At 41.5% G+C, this 22,211-nt stretch overlaps 1 protein-coding gene across 4 annotated transcripts in view; it reads right to left on the reverse strand.

Annotated features, from left to right (window-relative positions):
* Positions 1-22,211, reverse strand: part of RALYL (RALY RNA binding protein like) — a 303,777-nt gene that overhangs the window by 5,116 nt on the left and 276,450 nt on the right. For all 4 annotated transcript variants that reach the window (XM_075270366.1, XM_075270365.1, XM_075270364.1 and 1 more), the window contains 2 exons: positions 15,968-16,081; positions 3,462-3,631 (listed from right to left, as the gene is read on the reverse strand). In XM_075270366.1, the coding sequence (XP_075126467.1) occupies positions 3,462-3,631; positions 15,968-16,081 (284 nt within the window). The remainder of the gene's footprint in view (positions 1-3,461; positions 3,632-15,967; positions 16,082-22,211) is intronic.

Here is a 22,211-nt window from a genome sequence, read left to right on the forward strand (position 1 = left end):
AAAAAGTGGCGTAAGCTTTGTAAGTCTATTGTATTTCCTTGTATTATTTTGAAATGATCATGTGTTACGGGCTTTATTATAGAATGGCGCTTCATTCACTATATTCAAGACTGCAGAGCTGAAATCTCCCGGCATTCCTTGCTGTATAAAAGTCTGTACAGAGTGTGTTATGGAGATTTGCATTTTGTTAAGTTAGTGTTAGTTGTATAGAGGGACCAGCGCCGCACCTCCCATGAGGCGACCTGAAGCGACCGCTTCAGGCGGCGCTATGCCAGGGCCCCAGGGACGGCGGCATTTTTGCTTACCTAAGCCAGTCCAGGACAAGCTGTCCTGGACTGGCTTAGCACCGAGCGGTGGATTGGGGAGGCCGCTGGAGCATCGCTGCTCCAGCGGCCTCCCCTCACGCTCAGGCAGAGAGCAGGTCTTCTCCGTGCCTGCTCTCTGCCTGCGAACGCCACTAAGCCCTGCCCCCTTTGTTTCGCCCCACCCCCTCTTCTCGGGGGGCGCGGCTTTCTGTCGTCCGCCTCGGGCGCCGAAAAGGGTAGGTTCACCCCTGGAGGGAACTAACTGATTGATAAGATGTTTTATGTCTGTTTCAATGTGAACAGTCGGGGCAGGTCTAGCCTGTACCTTAGTCTCGGATCAGTGAGGCAATTTACTCACAAAGTTATGCAACTATCCTCATATATTATATTTTTTTATTTTTATGTAGATTGTGAGCCCCACACAGAGCTCACAATGTACATTTTCCCTATCAGTATGTTTTTGGAATATGGGATGGAAATCCATGCAAATACGGAGAGAACATACAAACTCCTTGCAGATAGCTTTTTGCCCTTGGCAGGATTTGAACACCAGGACTCCAGCGCTGTAAGGCTGCAGTGCTAGCCACTGAGCCACCGTGTGGCCCCCATAGATTATATTTATTGATAAACGTTATCATGTAAAATGGCATCAAAGGATGGACATACTCTTAAAGGGATTGTTCCTCAACTCATTCCTTATTGAACTTTCTGGTTTATGAGCAAGTTGGAGCAGTGAGCCCCAAACTAGAATTTCTACAATTCTCATTCTCCGAGACTCTCCATGCCCGCGGGTCTCTATATATCGTACATGCACTGTTGCGATGCGAGAGCCAGTCCATGTACTTTATGTCATTAGTGATGACACGTAGAAATGTAGCAAAGTATAACTTAATACATTAACAATTCTGTGGACAACTGAGTGTTTACTTGGGTCATTCAAGGACTTTTACTCTTGTCCAGTGGCATAACTAGGAATGGTGGGGCCAAAGGGGAACATCTGACATGGGTTCCCGAGACCCCTGAGTATAATAATAGTGGTGTTTGTGGGGTTCAAGGGCCTGCGTCCTCACTTAGTGATCCACCGCTCCCGCTCACAGCTGCCTCTGCAGAAGGGTAAGCGCCAGCGGACGTGACCAGGAGCCAGGATCGGTAAGTCAATAGGACCCGCTACCTGCTGGAGTTAACAACCTATTAAAATCTGTACATTGGTGGTGTAAATAGCTTGGAATATAGTAGATCATGTGTTGGATGTACAGTATTTGCAACAAAGACAGAGGCATTGAGATGGGATCATGTGTCAAGTAATCCCCAAATTTGTTTTATAATGGCTATATTACAAAGTTGGCTACCATATCCAGACGTAGCAGCATGATAACAAATTATTACTTGTAATGTTAAACTTCGCTACATCTGAACCATCAAAATAAAAGTTCCAAAATCACAGAAAACACCTTTAATATTAATCTACTGACTTTTATAGATTTGATTGCAATCTAGAGCTAAAGGAGATGAAGACATAAGGAAAGCATTGTTGGAATTTCTTCTAGTCTGTACATTTAATGTCTCTTTTGATTTTGATCAGTTTTTCAAAAATCAACCTTGCCTTAGCTGAAATTTGGTCGAGGACTCCGATTTCTTAAAACCAGTTCAATACAACAACGCAACATGCTAGCAAAAGCTTTTACTGACTGTAATGCACAACACAACCACTAGGTGGCCACACATGGACATATAAGACATATATAGGATAGACATCTCATGACAAAATATCAGAAAATCATTCTGTCTTTTAAAACATATATCTGGGCATGTCTAGACAAAAAGAAAGATAAGTAAGGACTCCTCTGTACACTATGGGAGTCTGTCACCAGAACAGTCCATACTGAATGATAAGCACAGTCTGATAGCTGGAGTTCACAGTATAAAATGCTTTTTTCTGCTTTTCGGTGGCTCCATTGCTGAATTATCTCTCCCTCCATGTCTGATTGAGATTTACACTGCCTGGCCGGGTCAGTCATAGCAAGGAGGTAGTTCTTTGGTGCAATGAGAGCAAATCAGAAAAAAAGCTTATATCTGAAAAAAAAATGAAAAAAAATGTATATATTTGCGTGAACCCTGACTTGACTTTGTTTATAGCTCAATAGGCATGTTCTGGTGACAGACTCCTTTTAAAGGTCTTTTTTTCCAGGATTTTCATATGTTGGCCTATCCTTAGCATTGTCTATTAATATCAGATCGGTTGGGGTCTAACACCCAACATGCCCATCGAAGAGCCAAAGGTAATGGAATCATACATTGGATTGAGACTGTTCCTGAGTCATGCAACTTACCATTCGCTCATATCTGCGTTGGTATTCCGTTCGGGGAAGTCTGCGAATGGAATACCAAATGCAATTGCAAGCGCTGTGCAGTAAAAGCACATGGACTCCATAGACTATAATGGGGTCCATGTGCTTGCCGCACGCTGCCCGCACGAATCATGCGGACAGGAAAGTAGATTGTGAGCTACTTTCCTGCCCGCATGTTCTATGAGATCTGTCGGCAAGCACATGGACCCCATTATAGTCTATGGGGATCCGTTTTTGCTTTTACTGCACAGCGCCTACAATTGCGTTTGGTATTCCAACGTAGATGTGAACCAACACTTGGTGACTGTTCAAATAAATTGGAGCTTTAACATTATGGCCCTGCCATTACATAGTGTACTGAGCTGTCTTCTTTCTACTCTGTCCATTGTATAGTTCTTGTACCATTGGTTCCCCATATCAGCTAGCCATTGGGGGCATGTGATGTCATCACCATGAAAATCCTGGAGACCCCTATTAAACAATATATTTATTGAAATTCATGTTTCTTCCAACCCATTTAATCAGGATAGACATGTCATATCTACAGGATTGGTAATTTATGGGATACCCCTTTGTTCATATCATAGCGTAAACGTAAACTATATACTCCTTGTGGGTAATAGACAAAACAATGACACAATATCATACAAATCCTGTGGATAAGGGCAAAATTGGAAAATCTTACATATAACATTTGACTCGAATAGAATTCTGTAAATACAATTTAAAGATTTTTTGTTCTTTTGTCAACCATAGCCAAATAGACACATATTACAGGAAGAACGGAGTCGCTGCCAATAAGTTGTACCAAGTCATTGCTTCCATCTTCATCAAAATCTTCTTCTATCCCATCTGTCATCTCTTCACCATCTGCGTCGTGCCCTCCTTCGACATGTTCTTCAATGGAATTTTCCGCAGTTTCCGACTTGCATTCTTCTGGAGCTAAATCTGTAGGATCCTCCAAATGCTTTTTTTGACCTAGAACGTAACAATATCATCGGTTACTTTATGGCTGAATATATTACAATTAATAGGTCTGTGCATATGGGCGTTCGGGAATTCTATCGCTTATTTGGATGAAAATTAAGTCAAATTATTGCAATTAAAATGTCATCATATTGCCAATGCTACACTTGCCATATTTCACACATGGGTTATGACACGCTATGTCCCAGTTGGCTATATCAGCATGATCAGTCCACCAAGATAGCTATAAAAATCCTCGGAAATGTTCACCATTTCCAAGAAACTATTTAATAACTTGTGCGACACGTGCGGGATAATGAACAAAATCTATGAAACTCTTCTCGCTTCAGCTGTTTCTCTATCTTGGCATAAACACAACATGAAATTGCCAGAATGGAAAATCTGCCCGTCTGATATTAACTAGGCAAAACAAGAAAATGGAAAGCATAGAAATATTGTGTACTGGTGTCATAAGTCCGGTCAATGCTTACACTATTTACAACGTCCCTTTAATACGTAATACTATTTTTTTAAATATTTTTTAAAAAATTTCTTGGAAAGTGGAGAATATGGGCATAAACGGGGGTGTCTCACAAACATAACCACTGTGGGAAGGTGACAGGCGGAGTGTTGGACTCTCGCTATATCTCCCCCAGGCTTCTGACCTATGTGTGGTCCAGTGCAGGTCTTGAGTAGGTCTCAGCCCAGGTGTAGATCCTTGGCTCATTACTAGGCCAGAAAAGGTTGCAGATCCTGCATTCCAGGGCAGATCCATTTAGTGAGAGAAGATGTCTGGGTCTGTCCTGTAACCCTGATTCCAGCGAGACTATATTGCTCCTGTATTGTTTGTGTGGCTGTAAGCCACACGTATAGTTAGGTTATCATTTCTGATTAGTTAGTCGCTCGGACGAGCAGGACTTTTTTGTGCTTTTGCCTGAAGTTAAGGCTGTATTTTATGTCGCTCATTTTATGCCTAAAGTCAAGTTTTATTTATTTTCCTCTTTCTATGTAAACCAGTTTGCTGCATATTTTGTGCCCCTGTCTGTTTGGGTCCGCACCTTTGTTGCTACCAAGCTACTTCCCCCATATTACATATAAATTTGTGGACAATTAAAAGTTTAAATTTTTTTGCAAATAGAAATGATTAAAATTTTTGCAGAGCTGTAAATATTTTCTCTAACCATCTTAGTGGTGACAGTTGTGTTGTCTTGATCAGTTGCCAATGTATATGACCATGAATGCAGGAACTTTCTATAGTCTAGGACTTGTCAGAAACCCAGCCAGGACAGGTTATTATACACTACATATATAATGATGCCATTGTGGCCCATATGAACGTCACCAAACAGGTAAGCAGTCTACTATTGTGAAGGAGAGGTAAGTAACAACATTTTTTATGTTCCCTCTCCTGGCCCTACGACCACTATACTCCTGGGTATAATGATATAAGAATATAATGATAGCAGTGTGTGTTAGAGCTCACAGGTCCGTGGCCTCACTTACCAATCCTCGCTCCTGATCACAGCCGCCCCACAGAAGGGGAAGCACAGGAGGCCGTGAACAGGAGCGGGGATCCGTAAATAAATAGGGCCGTTACCTACTGGGGTTACCCCAGCAGGTACCCGGTCTATTAAAAGAAAAATCAGGGGCCCACTAGGCCCCCTAATGTCCTGAGTTCTTTGGCAGCCATTACCACTGCTACCCTGGTATTAACGCCACTGCCATCAAGACAACAGACCACTAAGATGGTTAGAGAAAATCTTTAAAACTCTGCAATTTTTTATATTTTATATTTGCAAAAATGTTTAACTTTCAATTGTCTACATGTTTATATATGGGAAAACCAATTAATATTAAAATCCTTGTTTGTAGAATAGAATATGGCAACAAGGGCACTTTTCATAAAGCTGCCGAACTGAGGATTCTGGAAGACCATGTGCAATAAATAACCACAACTTTGTTTTAGACCTCACTCTAGCATTCGGTTTTCCGCTCTTCGAGTTCGCTTGGGGACCCTAAAACCGGAAAGCTCACCCACTGATAAAGCGCGGTTACCAACGTAAACCCACCGACCTGGTCTCCACCTGGTTTCTAACTGAAACAAGTGGAAAAATGCGGTTTGTCTCTAGTCTGTGGAAACACATTTGCCTGCCTAGAAGGTGTATACATACATCAGCTGCAGATTTTATTCAAATAGATTTTTTTGCCAGGTCCTCTAAAATCCTAAATGTGTATACCTTTCACATTTTTCTAACTGGTGCTCAGGTTTCAGAGTCCTTTGAAAAACTCAGATCAAACACAGATTGAAAAACACATACCGTATATACTCGAGTATAAGCCAAATTTTTCAGCACAGTTTTTAGGTATCCCTGTGTCTGACAGTGCCCGGTCTACTGAATATAGGGGATCTGCAGTGCTCCTGCTCTGTTGGGAAGGGGTTAATAGGAGCACTGCAGATACCCTATATTCAGCTATATTCAGGCTGAATTACAAGTGTGGGGGGGAACAGTTCTCAAGCTCAGGGAAGGGGCAGACAGACAACCAAAACACCCCCTCCCCTTCCCAGCACCTACTGCACCCAAAAACTCCGACTGTCTTAATTTTTGAAATTTTCCAGTAGCTGCTGCATTTCCCCCCCTCGGCTTATACTCGAGTCAATAAGTTTTCCCAGTTTTTTGTGGTAGAATTAGGGGCCTCGGCTTATATTCGGGTCGGCTTATACTCGAGTATATACGGTATGTTTGTCTACCCTACAAATAATTGTTATTAAGGAACTGACTACACAAGGTTTGTTTATAGTCTATATCTATGGAAACACATTGGTCTGCAGAGGAGCTGTATACATAAAACAGAAGCCGTGGACAACCCTTACATTTGAGCTGCTGAATTCTCATTTTTTTAATAGTTAGGCAGCAGTGTACATTGTATGCTTATCGTACATTACGGTTGTAATTTATTAACAGGCGAACGCCATTAAACAATGATCGTTGTATAAATAAATATGTAATTTGAGCTCGAGGAGAGAAGTTCTGTCAATTCTTTGGGTTTTTTGATGTCTGAAATGTGCAATTCTAAGTTTGTGTGTCTGGCATAAATAATTCAGTGATGCCGGTGGCTCCTCTGAACACAGGAGGAAGAGGCTTTTCAAACTTAGTCTTTGAATAGTAAAGCTTTAGAGACCAGCCTCGCAACGCATGCTGAGTGTATCAGGCACAGGACCAATTCAACTACAGGAATTTTAACATACACATCTTTAGATAAAGCCAGATTGAAAATACTGTTCATTTAGATGACAGATGGGTTATAGTTACTTTATATTCTACGGTATGTTACAATGGTCAGTGTGACTCAATATGAGGGGTACGGTTCAATTTTTTAAACTCTCAGATATTAATGGGATCCTGTGACAGTGTGTTATAGAGCAGGAGGAGCTGAGCAGGTAGATATATAGTTTGTTACCCTATGTTCACATCTGCGCTTGGGTTTCCATTCTTTGGCTCCACTTGAAGACACAAAAAACGGTAACGGCATTTTGTTTAAAAAGTGGTTACCTGCAGAAACCTGTGGACCCCATAGACTATAATGCGGTCTTCCAGGGTTCCACCCGAAAAATGCGAGATTGCAGGACTTTTCTTTCCATTTTTTTTCAATTGGAATGGGTTATGAAATGCCTGAATGTGAACCTAGCCTTAGAGGAGTTCCATTATTACTTGTCATTTGTTCATTTAAATTTCTGATTAGGAGTCCAGTGGGCGGTCCTACTCAGTGGCTGACAGTCTTCTATGAGGCTGTATACAGAGATAGCTGTCAATTGCTGAATAGGACCACCCACTTGACTCTTAAGCTCATAGTTAAATTAGTAAATGACAAGTTATGCCAGAACTCTACTAAATCTATATATCAATCTGCTCGCTCATCCTGCTCTATAACATGCTGTCCACAGATCAGTGAAGGGGTCACGGCTGATAAGCGGGAGACCCTGGAACTGAACAACCCATTTAATGTTTTCTCATCCTGTGATGTAACATTACATGTCAGAAAGTGGAAAGATGAGTAGATAGTAGTATATCAGTTTGGGTTATTTATTAGATATTGAGAAACTACTACTTCATATATTACAGCTCAGAAAAATCCCTTTAAATACTGTATCTCTCCGTTGTAAGGAAATGCTCTCCCATTTTCCATAAGATGTATCCAGTAGATCGGATAGAAAGACGTGAGGATGTGTTCAAGATAAGCCTACAGAACTAATAAGACCAGAAGGAAAGATGACATGGTATCTTAAGATTTAAAGGGGTTGTTAAGGTGTGAATATTTTTTTTCAACTCCACACAGATTCCTCCCTTATGAATTAGTTTTGGTCCATTTTATACTTCATTAGTAGGTTACACTGATATATATATATATGAATCAGATAATGCTGTATGGTTTCCAGGTTTCTGCCAAGGTCAGTAATATTAGTAATTCTTTTTTAAGGGTCCGGTCTGGTTCTCCAAGGTCCTGCATGAATATACTTTATACATTACTTGCTCAAGTTCCAGAGTCCTTTGAAAAAGTCAAACCTGTCAGTTCTGCAGAATTTTCTAGTAGACATGGAATTTGGCCCTCATCGCCCAATTTCCTAATATACATATATAAAAAAGTCTGCAGATTAGTGTTGGTGGTTGGCAGACGGAATTATCACTGAGATACAGACCATGAAGGTGAATGAATTTTCCAAAATTTATTTTGGGTACATTTTAGTCAAATTGGCTGTCATATTCTATTTGTTCCAAATTGAAAGTGTCCCAATTGGGCTGAAAAGTCTCCAACCCCTGTCAATTTCATTAATTCTGGGACTGCATTAGTAATGTCAAAGTGACAGCAAAATATATGGCTATGGGTAAATGGATGACGGCCAGTGGTCACAAGCAGCTCTGCACTGTCCGGCTGCCACCCAAGGTCTTTGTTTCTTCTTCTGTGTTCTCTTTTGAGATGTAGCCACCATTTTGAGCCTTTAGAATGCCAAAAGTTTCACATTTGCAGAATTCCAAAACATATGGGAAACTCACTGAGAACTTGATTCATGCTAAACTGATTTGCTCATCTCTACCAGAGATTTGTTTCTGACTAACAGGGTCATCTATAAAGATATTATCTAATAACTGGTCCTACTTGAATAAAATATAATGAAATTATATTTAGACTTAATCCCTTTAAAGCCCTAGACTATGGCATATAGTACCATTAACCCCCTTACAATCCACCAGTCATAAAGCCACCAGTAATGTTATACATTCAACAATACCAAACTATCCTAGACTACTATAGATAATAAATATTTTTTTTTTTTGCCTGAAAACACTTCTAATCTATCTATCTATCTATCTATCTATCTATCTATCTATCTATCTTTATTTCTATATCAATCAATCAATTCATTTATTATTCTTAAAGGGGTTATCCAGGAATTATCATACGTGGATACCGAAGTTCTATCCACAACATAGATCATCAGCTTCAGTTTGGTCGAGGGCTGACACCCAACCCCATGCCAATCAGCTGTTTTGTCTCCTGGAATTGAATACCAGGTATGCGGCCGGAACCAACTTTGCTCCTATTTAAGTGAATGGGAGCATAGCTGTGGTTCCCTGTGTGACTGCTACAGTGTATAGAGCTCTGTACATAACATACAGCTTCCTGTCCATGTAGTGGTGGCGTCATGAATTTCAGCTCTACTTCCATTAACTTGCATAGGAGCAGAGCTGGTTCTGGCTATACGCTTGGGCGCTTGATAAGCAGGTGGTGTTATACTACAAGCTATCTGATACAAGTGCTAGATCTAGCTTTGCTAGATCCTAGACAACCCCTTGAATACTATATACTTTATAGTGGTATTATTAGTGAGTGTTACGGTTCTGTGTGTATATATAAAAATAATAATGAAGACAACCAGAACCGCTAAGTCGCAGAGCACTGCAGCGAGGTCCACAAGCCCAGATGGGCAGCCGTATGTCTGATTATGCACCACCAGTTAAACTGCACTGGCAGTAATGTTGTGCGGCACAAATGTGAACAGGCTGCAACAGACTCTCTCCAGTTAACTTCACTGGGAGAGCGTGCCTATGTATAGCAGTTGAGTGAAGTAAAATAAAGCTTTGCCAGAAGCACCTGCTAACTATAGCAGGAGAACCAGGCCTTAGCATATGCTTCACTCTGCTGCAAAAACAAGACTGCCAGGGGTTAACTTCACTCCTGGTCAGTCACACAACAAACTCCTAAACCTGCAAGGAGCTACACAGCAGTTATACTAGGAATAGGTTGACTGACTCCAAACGGCAGAGCCAAGGAATTCTAACTGGATCCCTACTCAGCTCCTGCAATTGATTGGAACCTGGCCCTAACCTCCTGTCTCAATGCATTACTAGGCAAAGTGTGAGCACCGGGCGGGCGTCAGCTCACACTATTTAAAGTCTAGTCCCCCCCAACAGGGGTAGTGGCATGACATCACCGATCATGCTCAGTATGGCCAAAATGGGACTTAGCCTCTGAACGGACCCAAAATGTCTGAGCATGCTCAGTAGGGAGAGAATGGCACTTAGCCTCTGAGCGGCTCCAAAATGTCTGAGCATGCTCAGTGGGCCAAAAGCTGAACTTAGATTCCAGACACCTCACTGCACAGCGCCGAGGGTGAGGTTTGGATTGGCACCTAGGTGGCACTATGTGCTGAACGGGAAGCCTGCGGGACCCAATCCTAACAGCGAGCAATGCTACAATTGAGGAGAAAGACTTCACACTTCAGAATGAAATGTATGCAATTTCAGTGCTTTATGCACACACGTGGTAGAACATAGAGTAGTAACGTTTCAGCCGTTACATTCGGCCTTCATCAGACTCAGACATTTGGAAGTCCAAGAAATCCAAATGATGAAGCTGCAGGAGTTAGCAGGCAAAATACATGGCAAAGAGAGGGGGTAGTAGCCCAGGTAAAGCGTTGGGAGGGCTGCCTAATTTTGGAACCGTAGAGTAATGTGCTAAAGGGAAATGTGGGTAGCGGTAAGAGGTGATAGCTCACCCCACATGTATGAATAAAGCCCTGAAATTGCATACATTTCATTCTGAAGTGTGCAGTTATTTCCTCAATTGTGATACTGCATTGGGAGTCTATCTTCACATTTCGATCAGACGGCTATATACACCTCATAGTATTCAACTAATGCTACGGTCACATTAGTGTTCTAGTGATCATTTGGGGATTCCATCCCCCATCCCAATTAAAATACGCATGCAGGACTTTTCTCTCTGCAGAATTCCTGGCGGAAAACTTGGTGGAACCCATTATTTTCAATAATGGAGAGAAAGGTCCGCACTCTTGAAAATTGTTCTATACGCTCAAGAAGGTCCGGAGCGCAGGTCATGCATCCTTGAAGACTGTTCCAAGACAATGGTGAGCCAACTGATTTAACTTTATTTATTTTTTGAAAGGAACCCATTCTTGTCTATGGGGTCCGTAGGTTTCTGCTGGTAACCAAGTGGACCAAAGAACGGACACCCGAACTCTAGTGTAAACCTAGTATAAGTGATCATCCTATAGTCAACATCTCCGCAGAGGGTCCCTCAAATTTTGCTATTTCAAGTCAAACTCCTTTCAAAAATCTATTCAAATTCTTTTCTGCAGAACATGAATCAGGATTCAGTTCATGTCACTTCCATATTCCGATTTCACATTCACAGTAACAACAGTTCATTACCGCTAAAATAGTATTAACATTCATGAATTCTTTATTGGCTTGCTAGGGTATTTTTGAAGTTTCAGCCATTAAATATAATTAACATCAGATGGTTTTATACAATCATCAAAGGACACATTGGTAAAGACGGCCGCATTACACAAAAGTGAAATGACTTGTAATTCCTCAGCGAAACATCTTGCTGTAATTCATGCTACGAGATGGGAACCGTAAATAAAAATGGACACAAAGGGACTGACAGATGGGAGTAACGCGGCAGGGTAGCAATGACATGGAGATAAACAGATGCTCTGGAGGAATCAGTATGAAACACTGTCCTTAATACAAAAGTTAGACAGGCAAGAGGGGATAGAGCGGCACAAACATCAAACTCAACTACCATTGCAATTAAAATTGTGCAAATAAAGTGAAAAGGGGACAAATTAAAAGCAAAAACATCAAAAGAAGAGACTGGAATTATTTTCAAATACACAAGCACTGGGACAATGTAAGTAGATGATCAGAATGAACTGCCATTATTGTGCTAGATTTTGTACCGAGTCAGATTTGACTCAAATGTTCCAAATTGTTGGTGTTTTTTTTTTTTTTACGAAAACCAAACAAATGTTGATTCTTCTCGGGCAAACTATAAGGGCAGCTGCATTATACTCTGGGGTCTCTTCGTACTGAAGTGTGTAATAGGTGGAGCCCCAGGGGAGGTATAAAAGAAAACAGAAAAACTACATTCATACTTACCTCCCGTTACTTATTTTGGGCCTCTTTGCGGCATCTGGTGAGGTCTCACGTTCCTCTGTGAGATCATCATCTTGGGCTAAGTGGTGACCTGGACATGCCGAGTACCAATGACATCGTGGAAGAGTGTTCAACATCACTAGGAAAACGGCAGAAACCACAAGGAGGCCCAAAAGAGGTAATGGAAGGTGAGTATGAATGTTTTATTTTTTATTTTTTACACCTCCCCTAGATCTCTACCTATTATACTCTGGGGTCTAAAAAGACCTTACAGAGCTACAAATTGGATAGATAGGTTCCTAGGAGCCCGAAAAATATTCTACACTATGTTTTAGGCCAACTAAAGTTATGGTTAATTACAAACTTGTTTGACCCAAATTGAATCAGGGAACCAAACTGCTGAACCTGAACACAAAAGTAAGTTTCAATTGTTCACCCATTTTCGATTTTTATTAAAAACATCTCATTCAACTAGTCTCTGCTCTATAATGATGCTGTTAGGGAATTGCTAGGACAGCAATTCCCCAGTAGCAACTGGAAACCCTGGGAAGGAGCACAAGAGACAGTGAGCCCTAAGCTGAAACCTCCCACTGTCCCTTCCTGCTTGCCTGGTCCTATCCTACGTAATAGGCGGCAACTTGGAGACGAGCCTTTCTTATATATGTGATACATAAAACGCAGACAAGACAAATAACAACAAAGAGAGGTCAGTAAGCCAACGGTCCAGTAACAGTCGAGCAATGCAGTGACAAAATCGATAACCAAAAGAGTAGTCAATAGTGAAAGCCAAAGGTCAAGAATCAGAATACAAGTATAACAGTGAGAGAAAAGCCAAAAACATACACGGCTGGACAACCCCTTTAATATATACCGTACACCTTAACTGACTTCCATATTATTTTTCATTGCCCACTTAATGGGCCACTTCATTTTCTTATTCTTCCGTCTTCCCTTTCCACGTGAAACCTTTGACTAATTTCTACATTTTATCACTTACTTTTCTAAGTTTCCAAGATTTATCGATTATTCATTATGCTAAGTCTTCACTTACAAGTGTTTTTTATTCCTTCCACCTTCACAGCATTGCTTGACCTTTCACTGAAAAATGCTTTTCTGGTTAATTTTCATACAAATGTATTCGAGTCTATCCACACTACACTGATTTAATGGACAACCATGAAGGAAATAGCGTTTTACGGGAGGCAATCACTTACATCTGAAGAGCTTCATTACTCATGGTGGGTATTTAAAGGACGTTTCTTTAGGATTTTTATCAGTCTGATGATCTTATATAGTAGTATTGTTATTACGGAGAGCTTCTTTTTTCTATGAATTATGGTACTTTAGCGGAGAGCATATTTGTTCTCGAGAGGAAATTACTATCAACTAGAGATGTATTGTCACTGAAGGAGACTTCAAGAGAGTTCATGCACGTGAGAGATCACACCACATGGTGACTCTCCGGTGCCTGGTATCTACTTGTTCTTCTTCGCCTTGCTGCCCCCTGCCTCCCAGGTTAGGAGAGAGTGGGTGGGTTAGGAGAGTGTGGGCGGGTACTGGGAGGGGAGACATCACGTCTCCCCACCCTGTACCCGCCCACACTCTCCTAAGTCACAAGCCCTGCCTTCTTCCTAGCTCTTTAACACTAACCTAGGAGGCGGGGGCAGCGAGGCGAAGAAGAACGAGAACACCGGGCACCAGACCAGCCATCTCTCTCTGCAGGTAAGTAGCTACTAGAGATGTTAGCTAGTCTTCCATTAGAATGAATGGACGCAGCCAGAGCACAGGGGGTTAAGGCTGTGTGCCAGCTGCTTCCATTCATTCCTATGGAACCGCAGCGGAGCCTTCACAATGAGTATACGCTCCGCTCAGAATGAGCAGAGCGTATACTCAGTGTGAAGGCTAACATTGTTAGCTTTTCCCACAATGCTTGGCCAGTAGCAAAGCATTGTGGGAAATAATCACCGATCTCGATCCCACCTAAAAAGATCGTGTTCGGAATTCCGATCGCGATCGTGAAATTTTCTTGATCGCCGATCGGAATCCGATCTTTTCCGAACACGATCGCTCAACCCTATCTGCATGTTGTCATAGGGTGCACTGACCAGTAAATATTCTTCCCTAGATGTAATGCAGTATTATTTAATGGTGTGCATTATACTTGTTGCATTTTACAGGATACATTATTGGATTCCAAACTGCACCTCTATATGTAAGGCCTTATCTGTGGAGTAAAATCAGATAAGGTAGGTCTTTTGGAGGTGTGAAGCTTCTAAGTTGTCCTCCCTTAACCTCAGGTCTAGCCCCTATTGTGTTAATATCTGCCCCCCAACAGAAACTTACTAAGTACGCCATCTTGTGTCATTGCTTGGTGTTTATTTCCTTGACCTGTATCTATAAGCCAAGTGAGAGAAGGTAGGCTTTTACAAATGGTGATTTGTAGTGGAAATATCTTTTCCTTTATGGATATGTACTGGATTTTGCATGACGTTGCGCACCAATGTGTTGCTCCCAAGTAGTATCTGATTCTAGTTTGATGAATAATGTGGTTGAGTAATCCCTGGAAGATGTGGCTATCTGAACGGTATGGCCAGCCTACATTTGTTATGTTGTGGTCATAGACATTGATGTGATAACTGATGGTCCAGAGAGTGCAACGGGAGCAGAGCCTAAGCTAAGAGGAGAACCACTTAGGGTCAGTTCACATGGAGTTTTTTGCAATCAGATTTTGAGATCTCGGGGGTGGTGGGATTTACAGATCTACCATTTCATCAGCCTCACAGTAAGGGAAAAAAAGTTCTACGGTCATGTGACCACTGCTAATGTCTACAAACAGTGCAAAGAGTGAAGCGAGGATCTGTATAAAAGTCAGACCTACTGATAGTAAGGTTACGGTCACATGAATGAAACATTGTGAATTGGGGTGTCCATTGCCGAGATGTCTCTGTTTTGTCATAAAGCAAATGAGCTTTTGGGAGCAATGGCAATGCCCTCATTGCTCCAAAATCTCATTTCACATTGACAGGTGATATCTCGGCAGAGGAAGCCCCAATTCTCCCTAAGGGCAGCTTCACACCAGCACCCAATGTCCGTTTTGCAGGTTTCCGTTTCCTGTTCGAGAAACTGGACAGGAGACGGAAATCGGCAGGCAGTTTTCAAGCCCATTCATTTGAATGGGTTTGATAAGTCTCCGCCGATGAGAGCTCGTGAGCGTCTTCTGCTCTCCGCAGCGAAACTGTTTTTATTCAACCGGACACAAAGTAGGACATGCAGGACTTTGTGTCCGCTTAAAAAAAAAAAAAAAAATGGTTTTGCTGCGGAGAGCAGAAGATGTTCACGGGCACTCACCGGCCGAAACTGAATGTCTGTTTCCGTCTTCTGCCGACAGAAGATGGAAACCTGCATAACGGAGATCTGGCGCTGGTGTGAACCCACCCTTACCTATCTATCTGGATGTTTGATATGCTGAACTCTGGTGACAGATGCCCTTTAATAAATTACTAATAAAATACTTTATAAAAATTTCAAAAAAATCTATTTTTTTGCAAAAACACATACTACATATTCACTGGAATGACTGTGAGTCTTTCCTGGTCAAACCCAAATCTGGATCAATGAAGTGAAGTCACAATATAAGGAAGGTATATTTAATATGACTTGTTGTGCTATATTATGCATGTGACCCCGCAATAATATTTTCATCAACTCAGATGAGTATCGCCAACGTAGGTTTTATCTCAATTCCCATCGTCTTATTATTTGCAGCGTGCTCATAGATTTTCTATTCATTCTTAGAATATCCTCGGCTTTGAGTTATGCTTTTTCAAGGTTTAATTTCCTTCTTAATGAGATTCCTCGGCCTGTGACATAAATCATTTTCACCAACCTGCTTCAGCCTTCTGCTGTTTTTCTATTTTATCCAGCCTTCCCAGCAACGAGTCGATTTTGGATTTGATCTGAGTCAGTTCCTTTTTGATTGTTTGCAGTTCATCGGATTTCACTGGAGAGAGAAAAATGGAGCAAATCATGAAAACAATAATTTTATCCCAACAGACAGGCGGCACAACTATCTCCAATGTGCCGCGTATTATGGTGCAGTCATGAGGTATAATTTCTATGTCTGTTATTTTCTATATTATGGGTGATTTCAGTAAATATTTTGCAGCGGGGAATGAGGTTCATGCAAAGAATTGCTGAAGGTGTCATCAAATCAGATCTGTGTTAGAAAACTAACTTCAAAGGTGGCATCTTAGAAGACTAGATATATAGCCATGAGCCATGACAATATTGTGGATGTCCCTTCATGCTGCAAATGAAAATATTAGAAGCAGATCTTTGAAAGGGTTGTCCTGGAATTGGAGGCCGGGGAGGTGTAAGCAATAAAGCATACTCACCTGTCCCACCGCTCCGTTGGCTATCGCCAGTGTCCATTCATGGTGCCTGGATGTAGGAAGTCTTCAGCCTCACATGGCTACTTAGACCAATCAGTGGCCTTTGCAGTCGCTTGCAAGAAACTGGCGATGTATGTTAGTGATGTCACCAGTTCCAATCAAGTTACCACTGATGTCATTGATTGGTCAGGTGACGTATTGAAGCAGAGAATGGTGAGTACTTTGGTGGCAGACACCGGGACAGGTGAGTATGCTTTATTTTTTATTTTACACTTCCCACGGACTGCTGGCTGGTCACTTGAGTTCTTGGATGACACCTTTAAGTCTTGTAAGTAAGGTATCAGGAACAAACATGCATCAATGAACCTTGGTCACCCCTGATCCTGCTATTGACTCACCAGTTGTCCTTCCTTGGACTACTTTCCGTGCATACTACTAACCATCCATATTGGAAATACCACTCAAGACAAGTGATTTGTTCCTGATCTTTGTCTGATTCTCTTCTGCATCTATACACAGCAGATTATCGTTGCTTCGTGGGGATGAAGAAACTGTTCATTCCTATACAATTGGCATTTGAGATCTTTATACAGAGTGTCTAGAAAGTAAGTAAACAAAATGAAAGGGTGGACTTTAGACGGTATGAAACATTTTTTTATTAATGAACATGTGACTGGAATGCACCATGGCGGCGCTGCAGGTAGACCAACACAGTGAATGTAAGCGTATTCGCTTTCAGGAATATTGTTGACATAAGCCATGCATAGATTCACATGTCAAGTCTGTTGCCAACCCACGAAGAGCTCATAAACTGCATCCAGGCTGCCTTAGTCGCGGTGAGGGCCATGCCAGGAGTCTGTGAACTGGTGCGTCAATCCATCTCCCAACGTTGCATCGAGGCAGCCGGCCAGCACTTCGAGCAATTCTTGTAAATAAGTAACAGTGATTAAACTGATTTCTCAGTAAAGCGCTTCTCTTTTTCGTTTCTCCTTTCACATGGCGCAATGAGGGATGGGAAACCGACATCTCAGTCTACCTGCAGCGCCACAATGGTGTATTTCCCGTCACATGTTCATTAATAAAAAATGCTTCATATACCGGCTAATGTCCAACCTTTCATTTTACGTGCTTACTTTCTGGACACCCTGTATATACATATACAATTTGATCACCCAACAATCGAATGTTTGCACTGTTTTTTGGGCGATCAAATGTAGATTTACAAGAGTTAATATCAGGAATGAGCAATCACTGATGTTAGTTTAATGACTGATATGCTAATTAGACTTTGGACTGTCAAGTAGGTGGTCTTGGCTAGAGGGGATCAGGTCAGATCCTGAGATCTTATAGTGTCTACCTCTGATTGATTGCTCCCCCATAAAACCGCTCACTTGACAGTTAATGTATCTAGTTAGCATATCAGGATCAGCCTTAGGAATGGTGGAGGCTACAGAAAGATCCAACTGTGCCTGAATCAGTGAAGAAGGATCCGGAGACGGTGGAGATGGTGAAAGGTCCTTTTCAAAGAACACAGATCTTTTGGATGAGCTGAACTTTTGCACCATTGTGAACACCCAGCTTTCTTTCATACAATTTAAAGCAAGCACAGACCTCAGCTGTAAACCAGGAAGTGGAGGGGAGAGGAGAGAGGAGGGCAGGTGAAACCCTGAGATGGGAAAACCCATTTAAACAACTTCTTGAATCTTCAGTAAAAGTTGCATTGCAATTTTTGCAATTTTGTCTGCCATCTCATGCTAATATGATGCTTTACTTGGTAATGGAAGTTTTTTTTCTTTTTTTAATAAGGCGCCGAACATATTTTCACAATGAATGCTTCTCAGCTGAAGTCATCTTTTCTTCCTTTGGAGGAAAGCTCATCAATGCTATAAGCGATCTGTGAATTTGCGCAAATTCAATTTCAAAAGATGTCTAATGAAAAGGAATAAAACTCTGATCTGAGAGAAATGACTTCTGTCAGATGAATGGCATGGGAGTCGGCTCTCTAAATACATCTCAAATCACCCAGAAGTCAAATCCTTTGCAGAGATGCCATGAATAATCTCAGAATGAATAGACACTATTGCTACAAGTAGATTATAATAACAAATATTTCCAGCATTTGCTATCAGTGTCATAGCAGCAGAAAAAGAAGCGAGAATCCATGAGAAATATATGAACAAACAGCCTAAAAGCTTAAAAGTAACGGTAAATAGCGTTTGGGATTACCGACAGCGTCATCTTAGCAATGTCAGAGCCTGAAACCTCACATATTTGTCTCTAATCTCCAGTCGCAAAAAGTAAGAACACCCCAGGTAAAGTTACTATCTACAGTTAGGGCCAGAAATATTTGGACAGTGACACAATTTTCGCGAGTTGGGCTCTGCATGCCACCACATTGGTTTTGAAATGAAACCTCTACAACAGAATTCAAGTGCAGATTGTAACGTTTAATTTGAAGGGTTGAACAAAAATATCTGATAGAAAATGTAGGAATTGTACACATTTCTTTACAAACACTCCACATTTTAGGAGCTCAAAAATAATTGGACAAATAAACATAACCCAAACAAAATATTTTTATTTTCAATATTTTGTTGCGAATCCTTTAGAGGCAATCACTGCCTTAAGTCTGGAACCCATGGACATCACCAAGCGCTGGGTTTCCTCCTTCTTAATGCTTTGCCAGGCCTTTACAGCCGCAGCCTTCAGCTCTTGCTTGTTTGTGGGTCTTTCCGCCTTAAGTCTGGATTTGAACAAGTGAAATGCATGCTCAATTGGGTTAAGATCTGGTGACTGACTTGGCCATTGCAGAATGTTCCACTTTTTTGCACTCATGAACTCCTGGGAGCTTTGGCTGTATGCTTGGGGTCATTGTCCATCTGTACTATGAAGCGCCATCCGATCAACTTGGCAGCATTTGGCTGAATCTGGGCTGAAAGTATATCCCGGTACACTTCAGAATTCATCCGGCTACTCTTGTCTGCTGTTATGTCATCAATAAACACAAGTGACCCAGTGCCATTGAAAGCCATGCATGCCCATGCCATCACGTTGCCTCCACCATGTTTTACAGAGGATGTGGTGTGCCTTGGATCATGTGCCGTTCCCTTTCTTCTCCAAACTTTTTTCTTCCCATCATTCTGGTACAGGTTGATCTTTGTCTCATCTGTCCATAGAATACTTTTCCAGAACTGAGCTGGCTTCTTGAGGTGTTTTTCAGCAAATTTAACTCTGGCCTGTCTATTTTTGGAATTGATGAATGGTTTGCATCTAGATGTGAACCCTTTGTATTTACTTTCATGGAGTCTTCTCTTTACTGTTGACTTAGAGACAGATACACCTACTTCACTGAGAGTGTTCTGGACTTCAGTTGATGTTGTGAACGGGTTCTTCTTGACCAAAGAAAGTATGCGGCGATCATCCACCACTGTTGTCATCCGTGGACGCCCAGGCCTTTTTGAGTTCCCAAGCTCACCAGTCAATTCCTTTTTTCTTAGAATGTACCCGACTGTTGATTTTGCTACTCCAAGCATGTCTGCTATCTCTCTGATGGATTTTTTCTTTTTTTTCAGTCTCAGTATGTTCTGCTTCACCTCAATTGAGAGTTCCCTTGACCACATGTTGTCTGGTCACAGCAACAGCTTCCAAATGCAAAACCACACACCTGGAATCAACCCCAGACCTTTTAACTACTTCATTGATTCCAGGTTTACAAGGGAGACGCCTTCAGAGTTAATTGCAGCCCTTAGAGTCCATTGTCCAATTACTTTTGGTCCCTTGAAAAAGAGGAGGCTATGCATTACAGAGCTATGATTCCTAAACCCTTTCTACGATTTGGATGTGGAAACTCTCATATTGCAGCTGGGAGTGTGCACTTTCAGCCCATATTATATATATAATTGTATTTCTGAACATGTTTTAGTAAACAGCTAAAATAACAAAACTTGTGTCACTGTCCAAATATTTCTGGCCCTAACTGTATCTAACATGTTTATGGATGTATCTATATTCGATCTTCATACAAACTGTATAAACCATAAAAAGTGATGGAACTGAAAAAAAAAATTCTAATTGAAAATTTTTTGATAAAATGTAATAGATCCACAATTTCTTTCTATGGATCTAATACCTGAAAATTGTCCCCTTTGGGAAAAATCTTCAGCAGACATTTCTTACAAGTGTCTGACATTGATTGGAGACATTGGGGGGACTTATCAAGAACAGCATTTTTCCCTGCACCACTGGAGGGTGTGCTTAATCTATGATGAGCCATACGTCACATCCTCCAGCAGTCCCTATGTCTTGAATGAAATCTATGCCAGCTCACGGATTTGATCTGAAAAAATTCGACCTGAATTCAAAGTGCCCCAATTGCTCTGTAAGTCATGTATGACCCTCTGAGGATTCCTAGGACTGTTTGTAACTGTAAATAATGTATATAATCCTGTTGGGACTCCCTGTGATAAATAGGTTTGAGCTGATCTTGAGATTTCAGGATTGATTTTAAAATCGGATTTCCAATAATTTTTCAGTTGATCCCGATTGTGAAATTTGCTTGATCGCCGATCGGGATCCGATCTTTTCCGAACCCGACCACTCAACCCTAATGATAAACTGTCATTCTAGGCCATTTCATAGAGGACAGACTTGGGTAATTTCCAGAACTACTGTGGCTCCTTTAATAAGCGGATCAGTATGGGTGCCCACAGTCGACTGAGTGAATTTCCTGAAATTCGTTTTAATCCTAGAGATTCAATCAATTTTGTTTTTATATCCAAGAGTATAATAGGTAGATGCCCAGGGAAGGAGTGACAAAATAACAAACAGTTCCCTCCCCTATTCTGGGTAACCTTGTGGAGTCCAACTCCCCCAATGAGTCCTCTTGTGGGCTCTTCCAGCCTCCTGGGTCACCACCAACGTCATGGCATTACTCAAACTTCATAATGTCTGCATGACCCATTCTAACTGCTGAGATTGTATCATAGTCCTCAGTGGTCACAGGGGCATGCAGATGTCATGATGTTTGAATAGTGCCATGATGTTAATGTGCCCCATGTGACCTTTAAGGCCCAATCACAGGCCTTAGTGGTGACCTCAGAGCACAAGATGTCACTCAAGTTGCCGAAAGAGGACTCAGAGGGAGCATCGGATTCTGTGAGGTTGTCCCAAATAGGTGAAAGAAGGTGGGTATAACTGTTTCTTTTTTCCACAACTCCCTTGAGCCTCCTCCTATTATATTTGGGGTCTGAAGAGAACACGTGGTTTAGGACAAACTTATTTTTTCCATAACAAATCTTTAGGCCAAGCTGTCCAAACCTGAAATGAAACAAATCTTCAGAGGTTTTTCCATCTCTGATGGCTAGATGTTAATGGTAGACTATCAAAGAGGACAGATTCGATGGATCCATGGTGTCAGATGAAGGTAGAAGCTACAGGTTTATCAAATTTCATGCAGAGAGTATGACATGTCATTTTATACTTTACTGTTGTTGGGTTTATCAGTTGTTTTGCCATTACTCTTATAGGAATAACATGAGGCAGTTATATTTGTCCAGGCGCAGTTTCCCCTCTGGTGAGTTATTTATAGGATAACAAAGCGTCTTGTCCAGTTCCACAAGGGAGTGACATTTGTTCTCTTAAGGTCAGTGTCAGTTGATGCATGTACCCACTGGTTATATGCTGTCAAAGCTGAAGGTTTTCCACATGCCATACTTTTATACGGATGCTAGACCTAAAACT

Source organism: Leptodactylus fuscus, chromosome 4 (assembly GCF_031893055.1).
Source record: "Leptodactylus fuscus isolate aLepFus1 chromosome 4, aLepFus1.hap2, whole genome shotgun sequence".
NCBI lineage: Eukaryota > Metazoa > Chordata > Amphibia > Anura > Leptodactylidae > Leptodactylus > Leptodactylus fuscus.